Consider the following 24,273-nt stretch of genomic DNA (forward strand, 5'->3'; position numbering starts at 1 on the left):
GTTGACACCCGCCGACATCCAATCCTATTGACTAAAAACAGACTGATGAGAATCCGTTCGCCATCAGTCTGGCGTATCAGATCGGATGGCAGCCAGGTATAAAACGGACAGGTGTTCTGTTTCCATCCGACAGCCTATAGCGGAGGAGAGCAGTTTGTGTCTGTGTCTGCTCTGCTTTAGCTGTGTCTGTGTCCTCCTGCTTAGTGGACAGATTCCCCCGCTGAGCAGGCAGACTCCAACAGAGCCCATCCTGTGTGTAAGGGGCCTAATACTTAAAGTGGTTGTAAAACCTTACAGACCACTTTGACCTACAGGTAAGCCTAGATTAAGGCTTACCTGTAGGTCCATGAAATATCTCCTAAACCTACACGGTTTAGGAGATATCTGCAAAAAGACAGGCACCGCTGTCTAAGGCGCATGCACGGTAGACAGCAATGCGCAGGTGCACTGAGCATGCCGCTGCTAATGGCGGTATGCCGTTAGTGGCGGCTCCCTGCGCATGCGTGGGAGTGACGTCATCGCTGCTCTGGCCACTCACATCGCTGGAGAAGCGATGCCCGGAAGAAGATGGACGCTTCATGCTACAGGGGACAGTGGTGACATCGCTGTCTCCTGTGCCAGGTAAGTGACACATAATGGGTTACTATGTGATGCAGAGTAGCCCATTATGCTTTACCTTTGCAGGGAGACAAAGAGCCCATCAGGGTTTACTTCCTCTTTAAGTGGAAATTCAGTCTTTTTGGTTTAGCAAGGAGACACAGATAAGCCCCTACTATTGCATCTCACCTTGTGATTTGTTACAAAGTTAAAACCTAAAGCGGACCTTCAGTCATTTTTTCAACTTTCTATCTATTAAATCTTCTGCCCTTGTTGTTTTAACTTTGGATAGTAAAACATTTTGTTTCTGCTAGTTAATACCTTATACAGCCCACTTCCTGTTTCTTGGCTGGTCATTAGCCTAGGCTTATGACATCATGCACGGCTCTCTCTCTCTCTCTCACTCTTGTGAAAGTTTGCCAGGAAGGGAGGGGGGATGAGTCATAAGAGGGCCAATGAGAGCTGCAGATGTGCCTCTGTGTGAATCCAGGAATTGAACAGGCAATATCTTCAGCTGCCCACAGTTAAAATGGATGCAGCCAGACTCAGTGGAAGGAGATTTCTGTAGCATATTTGGCAAGTACAGAATCACAGTATATATAAAATTACATACAAAGTGGTTGGAGGGAAGCTTTATAAAATGGCAAATATGTTTTATTACAAATTATGTGAGCAGACTGCAGTTCCTCTTTAAACATTGGGGAAATGACATTTAAGATTTTAATTCACGTGAGGGGTTGCCCCTAACACAAATGTAAGGCAAACAGCCGAATAAACGCACATGAAATATGAATAATGGAAGTTAACGTACCTGCTAAAGGATTAGTATTTTGTCCATATAGTTCTAACATTTACACCATAGGTGCTCAATCTGTAGCCCTCCAGCTGTTGCACAACTACAAGTCCCATCATGCCTCTGAATTTGGGAGTCATGCTTGTAACTGGCAGCCTTGCAATGCCTCATGGGACTTGTAGTTGCACAAGAGCTGGAAGGCCGCAGGTTGAGCACCCATGGTTTGCACTGTCCTACCATACAGAAGCCCCATCTGGTAGGACAGAAGAAATTATTTTTCCATTAAAAATAGGCAGCTCAGCCACATTTTTACTGCCCTGTGGTTGCCCACCTACTGTGGAGGTTGTTCAAATGCCGCAGCTACGATACTTTGCGTTATGGCAGTGGAAAATGTAAGAAAGCATATCGACTTGACAGGCAGCACTGCCTGCCAAACTCAGCCCTTCAAGTCAATGGGGCCACGCCGCAACCAAAAAAAAAAAATTTGGCTCTTAGTTGCGGTGCATTCGTCTTTTTATACATTGCTGATCGTCAGAAATAAGTAATTCAGAATGCAGCAAGATCTCCTCCTGAAAACATACATGCTTTTCCAGACTCTGAAAAGTGATCCACTGTGGATTTTCACAGCATTTGTTAGTGTGAACCTAGTCACATACATTATATACAGCTCTATTTGATCACAGCTGTACTTTAAATATAACAATAAATGATGATGTAAACTACACACACTTTACAATAATTTACCATACAGGCCAGCCACATAATTCATCATAGCTCAAGAAGTCATGGATGGCATCTTCCACTTACCCAGCGACCCTGAAGAAGTGCATTGGCATTCGTGGCATTTCTGTTGATCATTCTACTTTGCATCCACTTGTTTTAAAAGTACAATCTCGTTATGTGCTACTTCAAAGTACAGCTAATGCCACCTATATGCAATCGTTCAAACTAAACTAGTGTAAGCGTGCGTCTACTCATCTCCTCCAACCTTTGTCCAAGGTGTAGATGAGCAAAGTGCATTGAAATTAGCCACGTGAACCGGTGAAAAATCATCAACACTACATGAATAAGTGAAAAGGAATTTGAGACATCACCCCTCCGACCTTTGGGATGTACTGTATACTCACATTAACGTGTCATCATTCAATAACAGGCAAATTTATATATAAAATCATTTCAGAGTCCTGGTGTGTGCCCTCCCAAAACTGATCTTTGCATATTCTGGGTGCAAAACATTGGAAGATGCCAGTCTCTGACTCCTGGATTCTGTACTAGTTTAATGGCAGTATATACAAAAAAGCCAGACAATAATCATGCATACAGACAATACCACACAACTCAGCATTCATAACAAAAATTACAACACTAGAATAAGAAAAAAAAATAGAAAAAATGCAAAAAATAAAAACACCAAAAATAATGCCACCCAGGCTGTGACTCTAAGTGCCCGTTCACACTACCGCGACTTGTCAGGCGACTTAGCCGACTGATATATCGCGCTCGGTTCTGTACTATGGAACCGTTCTAATAGGAGCGACTCAAGTCGCTCCGACTTAGAAAAAGGTTCCTGTACTATTTTCGGGGCGACTTCAGGCGACTTGCATTGACTTCTATACAGAAGTCATTTTGCAAGTCGCCACTGAAGTCGTGTGCAGGTCGCGTCTGTGAGTCGCGCTGCAAGTCGCGTCGCCCCTGTGTGAACGGGCACTAAAGGTGCTAGAAATAGCGATACAAAGTTTTATTATTAAACAAATATTATTAATTCAACTCATAGTATAAAATGATTTTAGATTTCCATTAAAAATATTTTTATTTTAAAGAGAAAAGTGGGGTGTACAATATACATTAAAGTGGCACTGTGGGGGTTATTTACTAAAGGAAAATCCACTTTGCACTACAAGTACACTTGGAAGTAAAGTCGCTGTAGATCCGAGGGGGACATGCAAGGAGAATAAAAAAACAGCATTTTAGCTTGCACATGATTGGATGATAAAATCAGCAGAGCTTCCCCTCATTTCAGATCTACCCCTTAGATTTACAGCGACTGCACTTGAAATTGCACTTTCAGTGCAAAGTGGATTTGCCTTTCGTAAATAACCCCCTATAGGTTTGTTTTTTGGTTTTTAAATAACAAACATATCATACTTACCTCCACTGTGTACCTTGTTTTGCACAGAGTGGCCCTGAACCTGATCTTCTGGGGACCCTTTGAGGCTCTTGCGGCTCCTTCCCACATCAGATAACCCCCTAGAACAGTGATGGCGAACCTTGGCACCCCAGATGTTATGGAACTACAATTCCCATGATGCTCAACTTCACTGCTAAGTGCATGAGCATCATTGGAAATGTAGTTCCAAAACAAGAAGCGCTCTCCTGGGGGGTTACCTTGAGGGCTCGCTCCCGAGTCCATATAGGCCGAATGCAGGACTTGGCCCCACCCCCCGGCGCCCGCATCATTGGATTTGATTTACAGCAGCAGGAGCCAATGGCTGCGCTGCTATCCATCTATCCAATCAAGAGCCAAGAACCCCGGGCAGAGAGAAAGCATGTCCCGTGGGTCAAGTTCTAGGGCTCAGGTAAGTAAAACAGGGAGGGTCAAACACTCTATGAAGTGCATCATCACTGAACTGAATAGAGAAGATCTACTGCAAAGCAAATGTTTTGGCTTACTCAACTGAGTTGCACCATAAGATCAAAATGACGCAAATAAAAAAAAAGATACAGGAGAAAAAGACCCCATAGAATGAGTTCATATCTCAATAAAAAGGGTATTGTAGTTAACATCCCTCCCAATATGACTCTCCCCTTTACAAATATTGCCATACTTTTTTAAAGCGTTTTTCTGAATTCTTCTAAAAAGTCGCTATTTTTCCTGATGGGGAGCAATCTTCCCTCTACGCGTTTCACAGTAAGGCCGCATACACACGGGCGGACTGTTCGCCCAACTTAGTTCGTCAGACAATCCGACAGACAGTCCGTTCAAAATTTGCATGAACGGACTTGACCACACACGATGAGCAGACAGTCCGCTGAAAGCGTGCGCGATGACGTGAACGGCACGTACGACGGGACGAGAAATTCGACGTCCAATACACTGCAATGCAACCTTCGGCCGTGTAAATCCTTTCTGAGCATGCGCCAAACTTAGTCTGTCGAACTAGCCTACACACGAGCGGACTGTCCGCTGAAACCAAGTTTGGACGGACTGTCTTACAGAAATTCCGTAAGACTTTGTTCGTCAGACTGTCCGCTGAAACTGTCCGCCCGTGTGTACGCGGCCTAAGGCTCATTCTGACAAAGGATGTTAGCTACAATGTCTTTGCTGAAATAGGATTTACAGGTTTGGTCTTGTTCATGAATTCATTTGTATATTATGAATTAGTAATATTTCTTTAATAATAAAAAGTACACTTTACTTGATATGTAGTTGCAAGGCTTTCTGAAGCAGCCAAACATATTTTTAAGGAGTTCACCCAGTGCGGGGTACACAGGGATACCAGCAGGCTGACACATTTGGGGAATATGAAGCAGCCATGCATGGCAACCAATCATCTTCTAACATCAGCTTGTGCCATTCGGCCTTGTTACATGGGCGTACTACAGTGTAAACCCATGCGATGGCTATGCTTAAAGTAGTAAACCCTTCCATTTGCCCAGTGAAGTGACTGGCCTCAGGTGATACAAAGAGATGAAACAAATATTCCCACATAAGTTGTACCTGTTTATCTGCAGTCTTCTCTACATCTATTCAAACTATAGAATTTATAAAGCTTGTCTGAGATGTCAGAAAACAGGGGGCGGAGAGCTGAAATCACCCACTGCAGAGCTCTGAGAGCTGGTTTCAGAGAAGGGACACACCCCTCTTCACACAGCACACTGGAACAGAGCTAAGGATCTCAATCACAAGCTGTGTGCTGATGATCCCTCCCCGTCACATTTTTACTTCTCGGTGTCAGGGAAACTTGTCAGAAGTCATTCATGCTGATAGCAAACAAAGCAGCAGACAAAATTGACTTAGCGCTCCAAATTGGGACAACTACACACTATAGAAGCATATGCTTTGCTCATATTTCATGTCTGAGGTTTACAACCAGAGGAACTGCAGTTTACTCACATAATTTGTAATAAAAACATCTTTGCCATTCTGAAGCTTCCCTCCAACCACTTTGCATATTATTTTATATATACTGTGATTCTGTACTTGCCAAATAAGCTGCAGAAATCTCCCTCCAGCAAGTCTGACTGCATCCATTTTAACTGTGGGCAGCTGAAGCCGCTGCCTGTTCACTTCCTGGATTTACACAGAGGCACACATCCAGCTCTACAGCCCTGCAGCTCTCACTGGCCCTCTTATGAAAACTCATGCACAATATTATATTGTAAGCTCTTCTGAGCAGGGCCCTCTTAATCCTCTTGTATTTTATTGTATTATAACTGTATTGTCTCCCTTTTATATTGTAAAGTGCTGCATAAACTGTTAGCGTTATATAAATCCTGCATAATAATAATAAGCCTAGGCTTTTTACCAGGCAAGAAACAGAAGTGGGCTGTATAAGGTATTTACTGGCAGAAAACAAATGTTTTACTATCCAAAGTTAAAACAACAAGGAGAGAAGATTTAATAGATAGAAAGTTGAAAAATGACTGAAGGTCTGCTTTATTAAAGATTGTATACCCAGAATAAAAATAAAACAAATCTATAAGACAAAGGCATAATGCTAGCATACTAGCTCTTTATTAAATACTAACACTAGAGCGAAGCCCCCACACCATCTCCCAGTCACTGCCGAGGGAGCTGACGTTTGCGGCTTCGGCGCTGTGAGTGGCCAGAGCCGCGATGATGTCACTCCAGATACACCGGACCATCACTGCGCATGCGCAGCTGATGTCAGCTGCTGCATGCAAGGTGAATATCTCCTAAACCAGTGATGGCAAACCTTGGCACCCCAGATGTTTTGGAACTACATTTCCCATGATGCTCAACTACACTGCAGAGTGCAAGAGCATCATGGGAAATGTAGTTCCAAAACATCTGGGGTGCCAAGGTTCACCATCACTGCCCTAAACGGTACAGGTTTAGGAGATATTAATTTTGCCTACAAGTAAGCCTTATTATAGGCTTACCTGTACGTAAAAATGCGCTAAATGGTATACAACCACTTTAAGTATGCCTGTGTGAACAATAAAAATGCAAGAACCTGTCAGGGGGGATTTATCCTTCCACTCTTTCAGTGGAGGACTCACACTTGCTGAATAAAAAAAAAAGAAGAAGTAAAATTTGGGTCACCTTTAAAAGGCCACCTGAAAGCTGAGAACTCCCTGAGTTTGAGGGTTCGAGTGGAATGACAACAGGGAATGCTCATGTCAAAAGTCTTTCTACTATCTATCAGAATGTGGAGAACATTCTTAATCACTGAAAGGCAGACCAAGGGACTTACACCTTACAATGCTTATAGATATCCAGGGGTATTTAGGTGTACATGGACATTCCATTGCCCAATGAAGTCAGATTTGTATCTATGACATAGTCGGGAAAAACGGATCTCAGCCAGTGTTCATTTTGTCGCCAAAATTAACACCATTTTAGTCAACTAAAAACTAAAACTAAAATATGACTAGAATATGACTAAAGCTAAAATGGCATTTTAGTCAAAAGACCACAACTAAAACTTAATTTAAATTTGACGTCAAAATTAACACTGGTTATATATTGGCTAAATCTGTGTCTGTAGTGCATGTTCAAACCTTAAAGTGTTACTAAACCCACAACAGTAAAATCACTGTGTATATGCAATAAAGCATGCTTGTTATACTCACTGTGGAACCGAAGGGGTTAATCCTCTGCATTTTGTAAAAAGGCGGTTTGATCCTATATGCACAGATCCTCCCCCACTTGCAATGTCCCCAAAACATGTCCAGATAAGACAGTTAGTGGAGTCAGTCTGCACATGCTCAGTTTGGTGTGTATTGCTAGAGAGCTTTTTCTTTTTTGGGAAGGTGCATGTAATCAGGACCTATCAGCACTGTCCAGACAGAGGGTCAGGGGTCCTACATCCTTATAGGACATTCATGGGAGAATGAAAACTCCTCCTACAAGCTTTAACCAGACACTGATAGAAGTCACAAGACTGCTATATACTGCCGATAAGAAAAAGGTATTTAAGCAGTTTATATTTACTAAAATAATTCAATTTTCATGTTCTGTATACTGTGGGGGATCAGATATAGTGAATGCAGGGTCCCAGGTTTAAGTACCACATTAATACCATAAATAATAACATGTTATTAGATTTTTACTCCACAACTATATAATGAATTTGGCAATTATAGAGAAATGCTTAAAGCGGAGGTCCACCCTAAAGTGGACCTTCCGCTCATCGGAACCCTCCCCCCCTCCGGTGCCACAATCGGCACCTTTCAGGGGGGAGGGGGGTGCAGTTACCTGGATAATCCAGGTAACTGCACCCACTTCCGGGACAGCTCTCTGCGGAAAGGGGCGTAACTTACGCCCCTTTCCGCAAGTGCCCGCCCCTTCCCGCAAGTGCCCCGCTGCCTGCTGGGAAACACACAGCTCCCAGAGGCAGCGGGGAGCGTCCTTATTGCGCAGCGCAATTCGCGCATGCGCAGTAGGGAACCGGGAAATGAAGCCGAAAGGCTCCATTTCCTAATTCCCATACCTAAGATGGCGGCGGCAGGACCCGACAGACGACCTAGCGATCGGCTTCAGGTGCCGACATCGCGGGCGCGCTGGACAGGTAAGTGTCACTATTTTAAAAGTCAGCAGCTGCAGTATTTGTAGCTGCTGGCTTTAAAAAAAAAAAAAAACGCGGAGTCCCAGTGGACCGCTTTAACCACTTGCCACCCAACCACCATCAAATGACGGAAGAGCCGTGCGGCTCTCATTCTGGGATGACGTTCCTAGGACACAAGGCGACCCCAATCTCTGTAAAGAGCCGGTGATGTGTCTCTTTAACGATAAGTTTGGCCAATCACAGCCGGTCACATGTAAATGTGTAAGTGTCATTTATTGGCTCTCCTGACACACTGACAGAGTGTGTGGCGAGGAGAGCCGATTAGCGGCATCTCCTCACCAAGAAGACCGAACAGGTAATAAAGGAACCAATCATCAGTGCCCTGTTTACAGTAAAGCCCCAGCAGTGCCCATTAGTGATGTCAGCCAGTGCTGCCCATCAATGCCCATCAGTGCCACCTATAAGTGCCCATCAGTGCCCATCAGTGGAGCCTATCAGTACCGCCTATCAGTGCAGCCTATCAGTGCCCATCAGTGAAGGATAAAAATTACTTATTTACAAAATTTACTGACAGAAACAAAACGAAAAATAAAAACCCAGCAGTGATTAAATACCACCAAAAAAACCTCCATTTGTGTGGATTAAAATGATAAAAAATGTATTTGGGTACAGTGTTGCATGACTACACAATCGTCATTCAATGCGTGAGAGTGCTGACAGCTGAAAAATGGCCTGGGCAGGAATGGGGTGAAAGTGCCCAGTAAGCAAGTGGTTAAATAATGCATTACAATTTAACTAAACCCATTAAATTTTAGTTTACTACAATGTAGGAGATTTTAGTCAACTAAAATATGACTACAACAATTCAGATGACTAAAATATGACTAAAACTAAAATTTTAGTCAAAAGACAATGGCTAAAACTAAACAGAAACTTGACGTAAAAAATGAACACTGATCTCAGCGTTGTTGACAGATTCTGCCACGCCGAATATCTCATGGGTAAAAACATGGATGGGTACAGGTTTTTTACCCTCCTGACTGGCAGCTCTCAGGAGCTCAGTTGTGCAGCAGTTTAGTATGGGCCTTAGTTACATGATTCCATCTCTTGATCTGGCAAGGAACTGGCATCTCGTGTCTATGGGTAGCATACATACGAGACGTTACGCACCAACAAGCCCGAGGGAGAAAGGAAGTGAATGGATATGTGACAAGGGCCTGGTGCTTCACTACACACAGAGAAGATGAAAACACTGCGCCGTACTAGAGAATCCAAAAAAAGACAGAAAAGCACAAAATTACACACACGGAGATTTTGTTTTTAAAAATAGCTAGAATGTTATTAAACCCAAGCTGCACATAAACAACTTAATTACAGCACAGCCCCGGGAACCGTCCATTTTCATTATCAGCATGTTTACAGCAGCCATCAGTAACCAGACATTCTCTCACAGAATGCTGCGCACCTTCTACAATTCTTTTTTTTTTGTACTATGATATCTGAAATGACTGGATCCATAAAAGCAGACAGTTTCCCTCAGTATGACAACCTCAAGATACTTTCCCAGCTGTTGAAAGAAAATTACAGTGTAGCTCTTTCCTTAAAGATCTATATTTATATTTTTCTTTCTACTTTAAATAGACAGAAACTAAGGATACGGCTGCCACGCAGGAGACACCAAATCTGCAGCAACGTTATGACAAGCTGCAATCTCCTTACCACAGGATTACTGTACTGATCTGCATATGGTAAGCTGCTATGCTGATTAAAGGGAATCTATACCACTCCTGGGACACCCAAATAAAAGTAGGGAGGGAGCCTCTGATCTGGTCTACAGTGGGCAGAACATAAAAGGAGATGAAATGGCAAGGTCAACGTGGCCATGCTAAAAGCCAGATCCTGCTGGAGTCATATATAGACTCAGGAGCGTGATAGGTGTCAGAATCGTTCAGTCCAAGCTGATCCCTACATGAAGTTATGGAAAGGCCACAGACCTAACCCTAAAGCACTATACCTATTGGAAGCAGGGGGTTGCATGCTTTTAACATACTACATGGAACTCCATTTTAACATACTACATGGAACTCCATTTTAACATACTACATGGAACTCTATTTTGTCATACTACATGGAACTCTGGGGGGGGGGGGGGGGGTAGGTACCTAGTTTTGACAGGTACCCCACTCCCACTTCTGCTTGGGCCACCTAGGTGACTGAGTAGAAGTTCTCCTCTCCGCCTCATTCCCTGCAATCTTCTGGGACACGTCGCAGGTCCCAGAAGATTGCCCAGCACTTCAGGACTTATGCGGTTTTATGTGGTTTATGTGGTTTTTATGTGGTTCTCCGTTACCCTGGATAAAGTTCAAACAACAAGCAAAATGCTGATGATATTTGATGTATGGGTTATTTCAATAAATAAAGAGATTTTTTTGGCATTATTATTTATGTAAATCTTTGGTAAGCCAATAACGTGCCATGTCCATTTGCTTGTTATTAATATTGTTCTGGCTGTTATTTATGCACTTATAGTTTTTGTGTATTGGTTTCGAGGCAGTTGCGCCATGCAGTCCCATGACCTGTGACTGTATATTAGTGTAATTTAAATAAATATATCATTTTCATATCGAGACCTGTCTACCTCGGCCCATTGACACTATAGCGTTGCATAAGCTCTTAGGCCGCGTACACACGGGCAGACTGTCTGGCCAACTAAGTCCGTCAGACAATCCGACAGACAGTCCGTCCTACTTTTGAATGAACGGACTTGACCACACACGATGAACAGACAGTCCGCTGAAAGCTTGCGCGATGACGTGTACAGCACGTACGACGGGACTAGAAATACGACGTCCAATACACTACAATGCAACCTTCGGTCGTGTAAATCCTTTCTGAGCATGCGCCATACTTAGTCCGTCCAACTTGCCTACACACGAGCAGACTGTCCGCTGAAACCAAAGTTGGACGGACAATATTACGGAAATTCCGAAAGACTTAGTCCGCCAGACTGTCCGCTGAAAAAGTCCGCTGAAGCCCACACACGAGCGGACTGTCCGCTGAAACACGTTTCAGCGGACCAAGTCCGTCAGACAGTCCGCCCGTGTGTACGCGGCCTTAGGAGCAGGGCCCTCTGATTCCTACTGTATTAAAGTGTATTGTGTTGGCACTATATAAATTGTATAGTGTATTATTATTGCATTATATTGTATAATAATAATATAATATAATAATTAGTTCCTGTCTGTTAACGTGTTTTGCATTAAGGCAGCCTATCTATTTGAGTGGGCTGCTTAACACACCAAAAAATGTGCATGAAGCACTTTTGGCAGCACACAAAACACGCAAAGTGTGCTGCTGCGCTGAAACACACATCAGTTGGCAAGGTGCTTTAGGGTGCCATTCAGAATAAAACGTGTAATGTATTCCCACAGCAATAGGGTGAATGAGCTCCAAAGTAAGGGCAAGAACCTAAGATCAGCACCTAGTTCACCTGTCCTTATGGAACCAAGGCTCTGCACCTAACCTAGATATAGGTTATTAGATAACTTTTTTAACCAGATACTGTATAGTAAGTGCCTATTAAAATGTACAGAAAACAAATGACAAGATATAATATGTGGTCAAAAAGCAAGAGATTTTCTTTGAAGCAGTAACATGATGGCACAGCCGAGACTCATCCATATCAATGAGCGCCTGCGGCTGGTGAGAGGGAACTCTCTCCCCTGTGATGCCTTACAAACATGTATATGAGCAGGGGTAGGCATAATTTTAAACACTGGTCATTTCAACCTTTCCTTTTACTTGAAGTATGACATGTTGCACAAAATCAAATTGTACATACAGAGAAAAGAAATGCGATATAAATATAGGGCAATGTAGGTGCATTCAAGTGCTATCATTTTGCATAATATCATGACATCTTTTCAATGATAAAACCTATCCTTCGGGCTGCGGCTATCACGCTATACAAAAGTCTTGCAGGTTTCCAGTTGGCTGGTCAGATGGTTGAAATGTGGAAACATTCACTTTTTAATATATACAAATACAGAAGGTAGGAACCAATTAACCTAAGGGCATGTCTTCGGTGGGTAGGGGGAAACTGGAGTACCTGATGGAAACCTACACAAGTACATGGAGAACATGCAAACAGCATCCTGGATGGGATTTGAACTGAGGACCACAGTACTCTAAGGTAAAAGTACTAAAGTTGGCCATACACCAGTAGAAATTTGAAAAATTTTCTTCTTTGAACATCCTTAAATTTTCAAACAGTGAGATCAAATCGTTCATTTTCGATTGTAGGGATGGGAAAATTTGAAGGGCAGGACAGAAAATATTTCTTGAAGAAATGAAATTCTAATTGTGAATGTGGCTTTCATTTGGGACAAACCGCACAAACTACAATGCACATGTTCCAAGCACAAGAGAAACCTGTTTATATCTTCTGGGACACCAATCAAATGGCAGCTCTGAATTGAGGGCTTTCATATTAAATTAGTTGACTCAAAGATGGAAAGAAAGAATGCTTTAATGAATTTGTCCCCCAAATTTCCATATGAACATTTGAACAAAATTCTACTGGTATAAGCCACTGTGTTAATAACATCAAGTCTTCATGACATCAAGCATGATCATACGCTTTGGTGTCCACAGGTCAATATCCTCCCACATTGTCAGAATTGGCTTACTTTTACCCTCAAAGTAATATTAAAGAAATATAAAAAAAATAAAAATAACAAACATATCTGCTCCATGCAATGGTTTTGCACAGAGCAGCCCTGATTCTCCTTTTCTTGGGTCCCCTGTTGGCGCGCCTGTCTCTTCCCTCCCGCTGAGTGCCCTCATAGCAAGCTTCTTGTTATGGGAGCACTCGTGCGTGCTCGCTCCTGAGCCACGCTCCGCATGTCCATTAGACACACAGAACAGGGCTCAGTGCTGCCCCCGCTACCTCCTTGCTGGCTGTGAGCTTTGATCTCTCTACCAATTAGAAGGCAGAGACCTAGGAGAGCAGCCGCTCTCATGCACACTGCTGGATCATGATCGGGCAAGTATTGTGGGGGGGGCTGCATACTGAAGGTTTTTTACCTTCATGCATTCAAAGGTAGAAGACCTTCAGCCTTTAGAACCACTTTAAAGTTGACCTTGCACTACATCGTCTGATTTATACATTTATTCTTCTCCCCCTTTGCTGAAGCACCCGTAAAAAAAGAAAAACCTGTAGTGTGGAAAACAATATTATCACCTTTCTACTGGCCTCTGCTATACAGGGACAGCAAGAGTCCGATAAAAGGTCAAATTCAGATACTTACACTGCTTGCATTTAAAATATATATTTAATTATGTATTATTGATCAGTGAACTCAATTAATTTGGGTCTTTTATACCTTTGTATAATTTACTTTTTAACAGTGAACTTTGCATTTTTGGTGCACGGACAGCATTAAACGTATGTAATGTCCTAGTGTTCCCTTTATAATGCACTTGTTTAGATGCTAAAGTAGCCAAAAACAACCAGGTATCATTAGCCAAACTGGCTTACATAACATTTTCTGATTACTTTCGAGGAAGAAAGGTACATTCCTAATAGCTATAAGAGTAGTCGGTGGTTGTGATTGGGCAGGGATTTATTAACAGACTTAAAATAAGCGGTGTCATGGTGTATATTCTGTGTATGCTTTCTATGCAGACATTAAAAATGTAATATTCTTCTAGCTCTACGATGTTCAGACATAAAAGTGTCTGCTTTTTAGATTCCTCTTCCCTTCTCAGTACTGCTGAGGGAATAGGAGGGGCTGCTAAATGAGCCTGGGAGAGGATGGGACACAGTCATTCCAGGGATGGGAGTTCTAATTACTGGTTAACAAGGTCCCAAATGCCTATCAGTAAATCAGATAACCCTTACCAACCCTAATGTTTACTGCACTTAGTGGCTTAGGGGAACTCAAAAAAAAAAAATGTGAAAAAAAAATCAGTTCTGGTTTAAAATGTAACTTCTGAATGGCACTTTTGTTTGGCCAAGCCCAAGGTGCCAAACAAGCTGAAAGAAGCCTTTTCAGGCTTCCATTTGAAGAATGTTCCCTGAACTTCCAGGTGTTCATTGGGTGCTCTCAGATTTTCAGGTGTTCCCCATTGATGTGTCCCAGCATAATGGTGTCTTTGATGTTAGCACGGCCACATTCCATTCCTTTTCTCCATGTTTACCCTTCCTTCATTCCAGGAGAAAATGATATGGTGATTAAATTACCCTTTTCTGCCCTGTAGCCTTTCTCAGGTACTTCACTACTGAACATTCGAAGAAATAATACCGAATGAAATGTTATATTTAAAGCGTGAAACTGGTTATAGCCTAGTAGAATTTTGCTCCAACTTTTTTGTTAGACGAAAGTTTGTTCGGTTTTCCAATCCTGAGTGGAGTCAAAAGTTAATTCTAGGTGCAGTACACTAATCACTGTGGGTTTCTCGCTCAGCACCAACTCCATTATTAAAAAGCCTTCTTTTCAATGAATGCAAGGTGTTCTATGATTGGAAGAGGTGCAAACAAATGTCACAATTTCTCCTCCACCAATTGAAAGAATCCAAGGCTTTTCTGAATGGAGGAGATGCGAGCAACCCACAGTGATCAGCGTTTGTAGTGCAGCCGGAACTAAAAACCTCAACGTTGGATGTGTAGCACTAATTGGGACTGCTGTCTGAGTATAGGCAAGATTTGTAACAAAAGCTGAATCTATCATCACACATCATTAGAGTTATCCTATTTTTACTGCACAAATGGCCAAAAATAATTTCTGGTTCGACTTCAGCTTTAAAGTTTACGTGCAGCCAAAAAGTTTGCATGTTTCTTTTTTTAGTTTTTAATACAGTGTGGATAGTTACATTTTACTTCAGTTCTAATCAGACAGAAGTGTTTAGTACTATAAGTTCTCCATTAGAGAGCATCACGTCACAATCGGCTGCCCATCACTTTTTGCTACGGAAGTGACGTTTCACTGAGAAATTACGCACTGCGCATTTGCAACTTACCCATGTGCGTTCCAAAAGTTTTTACGACAATACGGAGCAGTGAAACTGTCAGATAATGTCACGGAAGTGACGTTACAGACAAGCTCTTCTTCTGTATAATTATTGATTGTAAGACAGCACTTTGCAACAGGGCCCCTCGGGGGCTCGATACGCTTCGAGCAAGGCCTTGCTTTGCTCTGCATAATTATATTTTAACACTATGTCCACTTGGATGGTGGGGTTTGAACCTGGACTTAGGGGTGGAGCCACATAATGTTTTGTTGTAAAAGCGTTGGAATGCATATGGCGGCAGCGCACATGCGCACTTCAGCGGGCGGCCAAATGTGACGGGTCGCCATATGTGACAATACAGAGAGGTTTATCCTCACTTACTGGCTTGATAACACAGGTTTACCCAAACAGGAAGTGAGTGTAAACTTAATTATATATATATATATATATATATATATATATATATATATATATATATATATATATAGATATAAAATATTTGCCACTCTAACAGTAGCAATGTGATTTCCAAAATTCCACGTCCATCAAAACCATCATAAATTAAGGTGAAAAAACCAACATAAATAATAAAAATAATGACAAAAAAGTGTCACTTGTGCTAGTAAAATCCACCAAGTGTTGCTCTCTATTATCAACAGTGTTGCTAGTCTTCTCTACTTAGAGATATCTTCCAATCCAAAACAAACACCTCCTCATGTGTACAGGTGAACCCTCTCTTCAAGTAGACAACAACTCGCCAGATAATTATGCCTCCCACTCTCATAGTTGGCGATCATGCTTTATCTATCAGCTCTCTCCTTGTATGGATGCCACTGAATGCCTCCACAAGGTTTGTAAATGGCCAAATGACATATAAGAGAAAGAAGATTGCCTCCGAAGGTACAGTAACCACGCCAAACAGTTTTTTTTTAAAGTTGAAAAACCACTCACACATTAAAAGCAGGTTATGTGCTCAATATAAATTTGTGTCAGGACTCATCTCGCCCAGTGATAGATCCAGCAATGTGCAGGAGAGCAGCATCTCTTCCCCCTCATTGGCAGAGATAGCCATTGGCTCCCCCTACTGTCAATCACAACTAGTAAGTCTTTGAGGAGAGTGTAGGGGTGGGGTTGAGCCATGCTCCATGTATGAATGGACACACAGAGCAGAAGCTAAGGAGTGAGTCGACTCGTAGGCTTCATAGTAAGCTACTTGCTATGGGGGCACTCGAGAGGACTGAGGGGCCAGTGGGGGACACGAGAAGAGGAGGACTGGCTGATCTGTGCAAATCCACTGTATAACATGTTTGCCTTTAATATTGCTTTAATATGGCCACAAACATTTGTGTTAGTCTCCTACATCTAGCTGCAACAGGACGTCTACGGCAGGGGTGTCCAACCTTGGAAGAGGAGGAATTGTCTTGAACCACACCTAAAATACACTAACGATAAGGATAGCTGATAGGCAGAAAAAGTCTGGCAGATCACAAGTTAACGATCACTGATACAGATAATGTATCTGAGTAATAAACCTCAATTATTTTGTAATATTTTTATTATAAAAGTAAAAGAGGACAACACGTTTTTGATATACAAACACATCAACATCTGGTTTGATAGATGTGATAGCAATTCTCAATGAATTCTCAAGGTGTTCATCAGATCTTTTGCTTCTAATTTTGCCCTTCATGTGCTTCATCCTTGAAAATCATTTCTAATGAATATAGGTGCTGAAAACTGATGACATGAATAAGGCGTGATTGTGAAGAGTGGGAGATTTTTCTTTGGGAAGATAAAACGTATAAAAGTGCAGTGAAGAGACACTGTCAAATTTTTCTTTGGTCCACATGCAGGCCGTCGGCCGCAGGTTGGGCACCCCTGGCCTACAAATATGCCCCACAGCTCTAGTGCTTTGGGAACAAAGTAGTCATAAGGATTCAAATTGTTTATTGCATCTACTGTATATTTGGTTGAAAACAATGAAATCTTGTCAACTAACACTATGGGGATTATTTACTAAAGGAAAATTCACTTTGCACTACAAGTGCACGTGGAAGTAAAGTCGCTGTAGATCTGAGGGGGACATGCAAGGAAAATTTAAAAAAAAACAGCATTTTAGCTTTCAAATGATCGGATGATAAAATCAGCAGAGCTTCCCCTCATTTCAGATCTTCCCCTTAGATTTAAAGCGACTGCACTTCCAAGTACACTTTCAGTGCAAAGTGGATTTGCCTTTGGGAAATAACCCCCTATATCGCAATGAAATGTAGATGATCTGTTCTCGTTACCTTCAACTGCACCTGCAAAACACAAACAGCTCATTTTCTACAAGAAAACGTCAGCATCTCGCATAGTTCCTGCAGTCAGATGGACATACTGATTGTTGTGCCATCTCCCTCTGAGTCTGACTCAATAGATCATCATACCCAAGCTGTGAATGCCGCACCTGCTGTCAATCTTACAGCAATTTTAATTAACACCTGTATTCACATAATTCCCCAAGGAGCTTCATCTTGCCTACACAACCTTGATACAGCAAACAATGATCACAGTTAGAAACATGCAGCATACAAATCTACAATGACAATGTGATCTTGGAGCATTAGAACAAAGCTTTACTTATCAATATGAACACAGAAATTGGCATTGTGTTGAACAATGTAACCAAGCATATTTTTCCCTTCAACACAACACTGGGACAATTATAGTAAAAAAATCTGACTGGATTCCATTAGCAGTAGAAGAAAACTTGTTGGCGCATTCAGAAGACAGTAGTCATTCGTAAGCAGCAGAGAACAAATGCCCCATTCACCTCAATAGTAACAAGTCATACGTATAGATCAAATGTGTCAAACACAAGGCCCGCTGGTCGAACCTGGGCCTCCTGGCCATTTCATGTGCCCCTCACACCTCTCCTGGAGCACCCCCCTCATCCCCGCTCCCATCTTGTCTCAGCAGTCGGCAACAGACTGGAGGACAGAATTCCTCCACTTCTCTGTGCAGCCATGGAGAGGCTCGTCTCTGCCCCTGTCTCAGCAGTCGTCAGCATAGAGGAGGACAGAACTCCACCACCAGTTCCTGTGTGTCTCTGTGCAGCCATGGAGAGGTTTGTCTCTGCCCCCATCTAAGCAGTTGGCAGCAGAGAGGAGGACAGAGCGCCTTCTACGGATCCTATGCCTCTCTGTGCAGCCGCAGCACCCTCTCGTCTCTGCCTCCCCTGGTTTGAACATTCAGGTGACTCCAGCCCTCCTCTGGTCCTCCTCCAGACCCTGCACTTTCTTCTTCCCAGCTGCTTCCTGACAGTAGCACAAGATAGGGGGGGGGGGTACACTGTGATGTAAGGAAGGTTGGGGGACTCTTGACTTCTGGTGGTGTGGGGGCTCTTCACATTTGAGGTGGGGGGGGGGGGGTGCTCTGGACATCCAGTTTTATTGATATAGCTGGCCCCTGATACAAATAAATACATAAATAGATTTCATCTTAAATGTCTAAATGTATTTTTCTTAGCTCAATATTTTTTCAATTCTGACAACAGACAAGTAAAATTGTTCCTCCTTCAGATCTCTGATCAACCTGGAATTCATGACAAGCATCATGAAACTGAAAAGAGCCATAGTGGATGGCATCCATAACTACCAATCAGACCGTAGATGCCATTGTCTCGGGTAGGCTACAAAAGTACAAACATCGGTCTGGTTGTTAGCAGCAATATCATTATATGAAAATACCTGTGGAGACCGATCCACGTTTTCAATTGGCCTGTGAACACAGCACAGTGGGAGGTAGATGCATGCTATAATCTGCTGGTATGGGGTATATCATGGACCTGCTATCGCTGGGGGACAGTACAGTGGGAGGTAGGTGCATGCTATAATCTGCTGGAATCGAGTATAGCATGGATCCATTATCTCTGGGGGATAGTGCAGTGGGAGGTAGGTGCATGCTATAATCTGCTGGTATCGAGTATAGCATGGATCCGTTATCTCTGGGGGACAGCGCAGTGGGAGGTAGGTGCATGCTATAATCTTCTGGTATGGTCTATATCATGGTCCCGTTATCTCTGGGGGACAGCGCAGTGGGAGGTAGGTGCATGCTATAATCTGCTGTTATCGGTATATCATTAACCCTTTATCGCTGGGAGACAGCGCAGCTGGGGGTACGTGTGTGCCACCGCAACTTACTTTGTGTCAAGTTTATAACATACTAATTAATAATAAATAAAATATCGGAGGTGTCAGACTAATCTTTACCATCAATGATATTGTTCCTTGTTATGTTTACATCCATTGTGCAGAAGAAATGGGAACTCCAGCCAAAACTGGAAGCAGATCTGGTAAGTGTGCTGCATTGCTGCCATTAAACTATTAGAACTTGTTCTAGAACCCTATTGCAAATTGTTCTCAGATTGAATTTACAGGATTTAATTGCATAGGAAATAAGCAAATTCCTTCCTGCTTCTAGCTTCCTTCCTGGCTCAGTGTAGACAATAAGCTCAATATCTTACTATAAACATACAGCACCATGCCACAGGGTAAAGGGCAGCCAGCTAAAACCTAAATACACAGTTACATGCTGTACTCAAGGCACATTTAGGGGGCAAACATACGTGTCCAATTCTTATCAAAATAATAACCCTCATATGTGGTTCTGCTTATGATCCTAAATCAGTGCTAACATTGCCAAGGGTCTCAACAGAGCCGTGATATTTTCTCCAAAGTCTAAAACGTTAGAAACACAACGTATTTGGAAACATGAAATGTAAGGACAGAATCTTGTTTTACATCGGTGGTGGAGCCTACTATTTTTATTATTATACAGGATTTATATAGCGCTAGCAGTTTGTAAAGGGGGGCAGTACAATTACAATACAGTTCAGTACAGGAGTAGGAGGACCCTGCTTATGGAGCTTACAATCTAAAGGGAGGGGGTGGTGGTACAAAAGGTAATAGATACAGGGGATGATCAGATGGAGAGGACTTGACACAGTTCTTAGGTGGAGGTGGAGTAGGCTTCCCTGAATAAGTGAGTTTGCAGGGATCTCCTAAAGGTGGACAGGGTAGGGGCTGACCAGACATAATGGAGCAGGGGGTTCCAGAGGATGGGAGAGGCTCTGGAGAAGTCCTAGAGGTGAACATGAGAGGAGGTATCAAGGGATCTAGAGAGCAGGAGACCTCAGGAGGAGTGGAGGGTACGATTTGGGTGATATCTGCAGATGGGTTGGTGATGTAGCTAAGGGCGATGTTTTGGTTAGTAATTAGAATTTTATACAATGGAGTAGGGGAAGCCATTGAAGGGAATGGCAGAGAGAAGCAGCAGTCATGGATGGGTTAGTAAGGTGAATTAACCTCCCTAGCGGTAATCCCGAGCCTGGCTCGGATTGGGAATTTACTAGCAGGAACGGTAACCCCGAGCCAGACTCGGGATTGCACCGCTGGATGCAGGGAGGACACAGTGAAACTTACTTACCTTGTCCCCTGGATCCAGCGATGACCACCGCGCTGTGTGATCGAGTTGTCCTCCGCTCGATTCACAGTGCCGAATGCCGCTGAGCTCCGTTACCTGCGGCGTTACGGCGCACGGGAGCGGGGAACGGCGACAAATTCAAAAAAGTAAAAAGACACAAAACACACACAGTACTGTAATCTTACAGATTACAGTACTGTATAGAAAAATTACACACCCCCTTTGTCCCTAGTGGTCTGTGCAGTGCCCTGTATGCACTTTTATATTATAAATACTGTTTTTTTTCTGCCTGGAATTTGGAGATTGTCCATAGCAACCAGAAACTGTCCCTTTTTCAGTGTTTTAGGATTTGATTACATTATTGAATATTTTTTATTTATTTATTTATTTATTATTCTTTATTATATTATAAACTTTATCATACTCGGGATGTCTGCTAGACTCTGGTTTGAAGAGATTTAAGAGAGTTATTCCTAAGAATTACAGGACTACAAAATAAAACGCCAAATTTCCATGCAAAATAATTGTACCGCTTTCAGCACCTAATTCCAGACTGAATCATACCGCCAGGGAGGTTAATCTAGCAGCATTCATGATAGAAGGGCGGATAGCCTGTGTAAAGGTAGGCCAGTGAGGAGGGAGTTGCAGTAGTCCAGGCGGGAAATAACCAAGATAGGGTTGTCCTGATACCGAGCATTTTAGTGAGAACTTGTACAAATGCTCCCGAAAGCGACCCGGCGCAACCAGAAGTCAGCGAGTGCAACAGCGGAAGTGATGCTCCATGCCGACGTCGGGGGTTGGACATCCTGACGCCCATCTTGGTACAACCTGCACTCGGCCACAGCGAGCCAGCAGTGGACATCTTGTTACACCCAGCCCATATAGTTCAGGATGGGTGTAACAAGATGGCCACTGCTGCTTTTATGCAGCCGAGTGTAAGGTGTATCAAGATGGGCGGTCGCAGGCTGCCCGTCAGTGCTCATAAATGCCACTTATCAGTGCCCAATGTCCATAAGTGCCGCTCATCAGTGCCAGCCACCTGCCTGTGCCAGCCACTTGTCAGTGCCTGCCATCAGTGCCATCTGTCAGTGCCCGCCACCTGTCAGTGCTCATCAGTACCACCTAATACTATCAGTGCAACCTAATCCTATCAGTGCTCCATGTCAGTGCCACCTAATCTGTATTGTGCTTTGAAAACTGTCACATGACATAAAAAAAATAAGTATTGGTAATTGGTATCAGCAAGTACTTGAAAAAAAAGTATCAGTACTTGTACTCGGTCTTAAAAAAGTGGTATCGGGACAACCCTAAACCAAGGAGTGAAAACGTTGTTTTGTGGTGTTGTAGTCAGGAAGGGCGGAATTCTGGAGATGTTGCGGAGGTTAAGGCAACAAGATTTAGCCAGTGATTGGATGTAGCAGCTGAAGGAAAGGTCAGAGTCTAGGATTGCACCCAGCACCTTGGCGTGTGTGGAAGGACCACTGGTTGTGCCGTTGATCTCAATGGTAAAGTCATGGGGAGGAGGAAATAATACAAGCTCAGTTTTAGAAAGATTGGGTTTCAGGAATGTGATATTAACCCTGAGTCTTACTTCAGGGGCTGTAAATATGTTGTATTGTTTCTATTTAACAATACATATATTTCATTTGAATATTTCACATTTACTATTTGCAGCCAGCAGATGGCAAACTTCAAAAAGCAGCTTATGCCAGCCCTTTTCATACTATTGGACTGACTCAGAGGAGGGAAGCATTGTTTCTCTATCTCCTAGAACAGATGCAACAATCTGGCTTAGCCAGTTACACACAGGTCGCCAACAAGCATGTCAGCAGTATTGCGCTCTCTAATAAGAGCAACCAGAACATTTTGCCAGGTATTTTTTTTTAGATGTGTTGCTGCCTTCAATTTTAAAATTATCTTATTTTTTTTCTTAAAATGGTAAATTTTTCTCAATTTTAACATTAGATGCAGCGGGGGTTATTTACTAAAGGAAAATCCACTTTGCACTGCAAGTGCACTTGGAAGTAAAGTCGCTGTAGATCCGAGGGGGACATGCAAGGAAAATAAAAAACAGCATTTTAGCTTGCACATGATTGGATCATAAAATTAGCAGAGCTTCCCCTCATTTCAGATCTACCCCTTAGAGTTATGCCCCGTACACACGAGCGGACTTTTCGACATCCCAACTCCGACGGACTGAGTCCGGCGGACTATCCGATCGTGTGTGGGCTGCAACGGACTTTAGCAAAGCTAAAGTCTGACGGACTTTAGAAATGAAGCATGCTTTAAATTTTCCCGACGGAACTCCGCCGGACCCGGTCCCCTTTGAAAAATCCGCTCGTGTGTGTGCTACTCCGACGGACTAAAACCGACGCTAGGGCAGCTATTGGCTACTGTCTATGAACTTCCTACGTCGAATCCAGTCGTACGTCATCACGTTCGACTCCGTCGGAGTTTGGTGTGATGGTGTGTGGTCAAGTCCGTTCGGTCGAAAAGTCCGCCAGAACTCCGTCGGAACTCCAGCGGAACTCCGGCGGAACTCCTTTGGAGGTCTGTCAGACTTAATTCCTCTCGTGTGTACGGGGCATTAGAGCAACAGCACTTCCAAGTGATCTTGCAGTGCAAAGTGGATTTGCTTTTCGTAAATACCCCCCCAGTATGTTTTCTATAGTGAATAAAATATGGTTTTATGAGATTTGAAAATCATTGCATCCTGTTTTTATGTAGATTTTACACAGTGTCCCAACTTTTTTTGGAATTGGGGTTACAAGTGATATTACTTATTTATTTTATATAATTCAAAGTATTTTCAAAAAAACTGAAGAAAGCATATTTTTCAAGTATAGGTCTGGCTTAATGATGACTGACATTAAGGTTCCCAGTCTTCTAGGACCTGTGACATGTCCTAGAAGGCTGCAGGGAGGGAAGCAATCCCAGAAGAAGTGGGAGCAGGTACATGTCAAAACTAGGTACTGCCCCCCTCCCCCACTAAATGATATGCCAAATATGGCAGAGGAGGACTTCACCCAAAAGGGGGCATTCTGCTTGGAGTTCTGTACAGATCTGGTGGGGGAGGAGTTTCAGAAGGTGGAGTCAGTACAAAAATCACGCTTGCAGGCAGGAAAGTACCATGGGATATGTAGTCCTTAGAAATTGAACGTAAACAGTAGAGGAGAAGTTGCAAAACATGCAGGGAATCCATTCATTTTTCAAGTAAGATGTTTTAAAATTAAAGTGTATGCAGCACCCATTGATCTCCTTCAAAATGTGATTGCTTTTGGGTTGTTACATTTCATCATTTACCAATCTATGTAATCCAGTTAGACATCTACTTAAAAGAACAAAAATGTAGACACTCAAAGTGAAACTACACTGTATCTGAGCACCACAAACTAAAAAATACTATTTCATTAATTTCTAATATTCAAAGCAAACTCACCCATCCATCTATGTCTCCATGCTTTATTTTGCTGAGAAATCACTTTGCAAAACACCCCCTTGCTCTTCTGAATGTGGCCATACTGAGTAAGGGCAGATGATTCATGTAGCGTTTACTTCCTGGTATCCATCTGCCCCTAGCTCAGGCATGAAGGCAGGAGGTTGTGCTTAGCTAAGAAAACCCCTCCTCCCCTCCTGAAGACTCCTGGGATGTATGAT

At 42.9% G+C, this 24,273-nt stretch overlaps 1 protein-coding gene across 5 annotated transcripts in view; it reads right to left on the bottom strand.

The window, feature by feature from the left end:
- Window positions 1–24,273, bottom strand: part of SCHIP1 (schwannomin interacting protein 1) — a 595,708-nt gene that overhangs the window by 105,792 nt on the left and 465,643 nt on the right. The window contains exon 1 of one of the 5 annotated variants that reach the window (XM_077488073.1): window positions 2,198–2,346. The exons of the other annotated variants lie outside the window; for them this stretch is intronic. Within the exon in view, the coding sequence (XP_077344199.1) occupies window positions 2,198–2,260 (63 nt within the window). The 5' untranslated portion in view covers window positions 2,261–2,346. Of the gene's footprint in view, window positions 1–2,197; window positions 2,347–24,273 lie in introns of those variants that run through there. 5 annotated transcript variants of the gene reach the window in all.

The sequence above is a fragment of the Lithobates pipiens genome, unplaced genomic scaffold (genome assembly GCF_037356315.1).
Source record: "Lithobates pipiens isolate NorthernLeopardFrog02 unplaced genomic scaffold, aLitPip1_a1.2 Scaffold_18, whole genome shotgun sequence".
Taxonomy (NCBI): domain Eukaryota; kingdom Metazoa; phylum Chordata; class Amphibia; order Anura; family Ranidae; genus Lithobates; species Lithobates pipiens.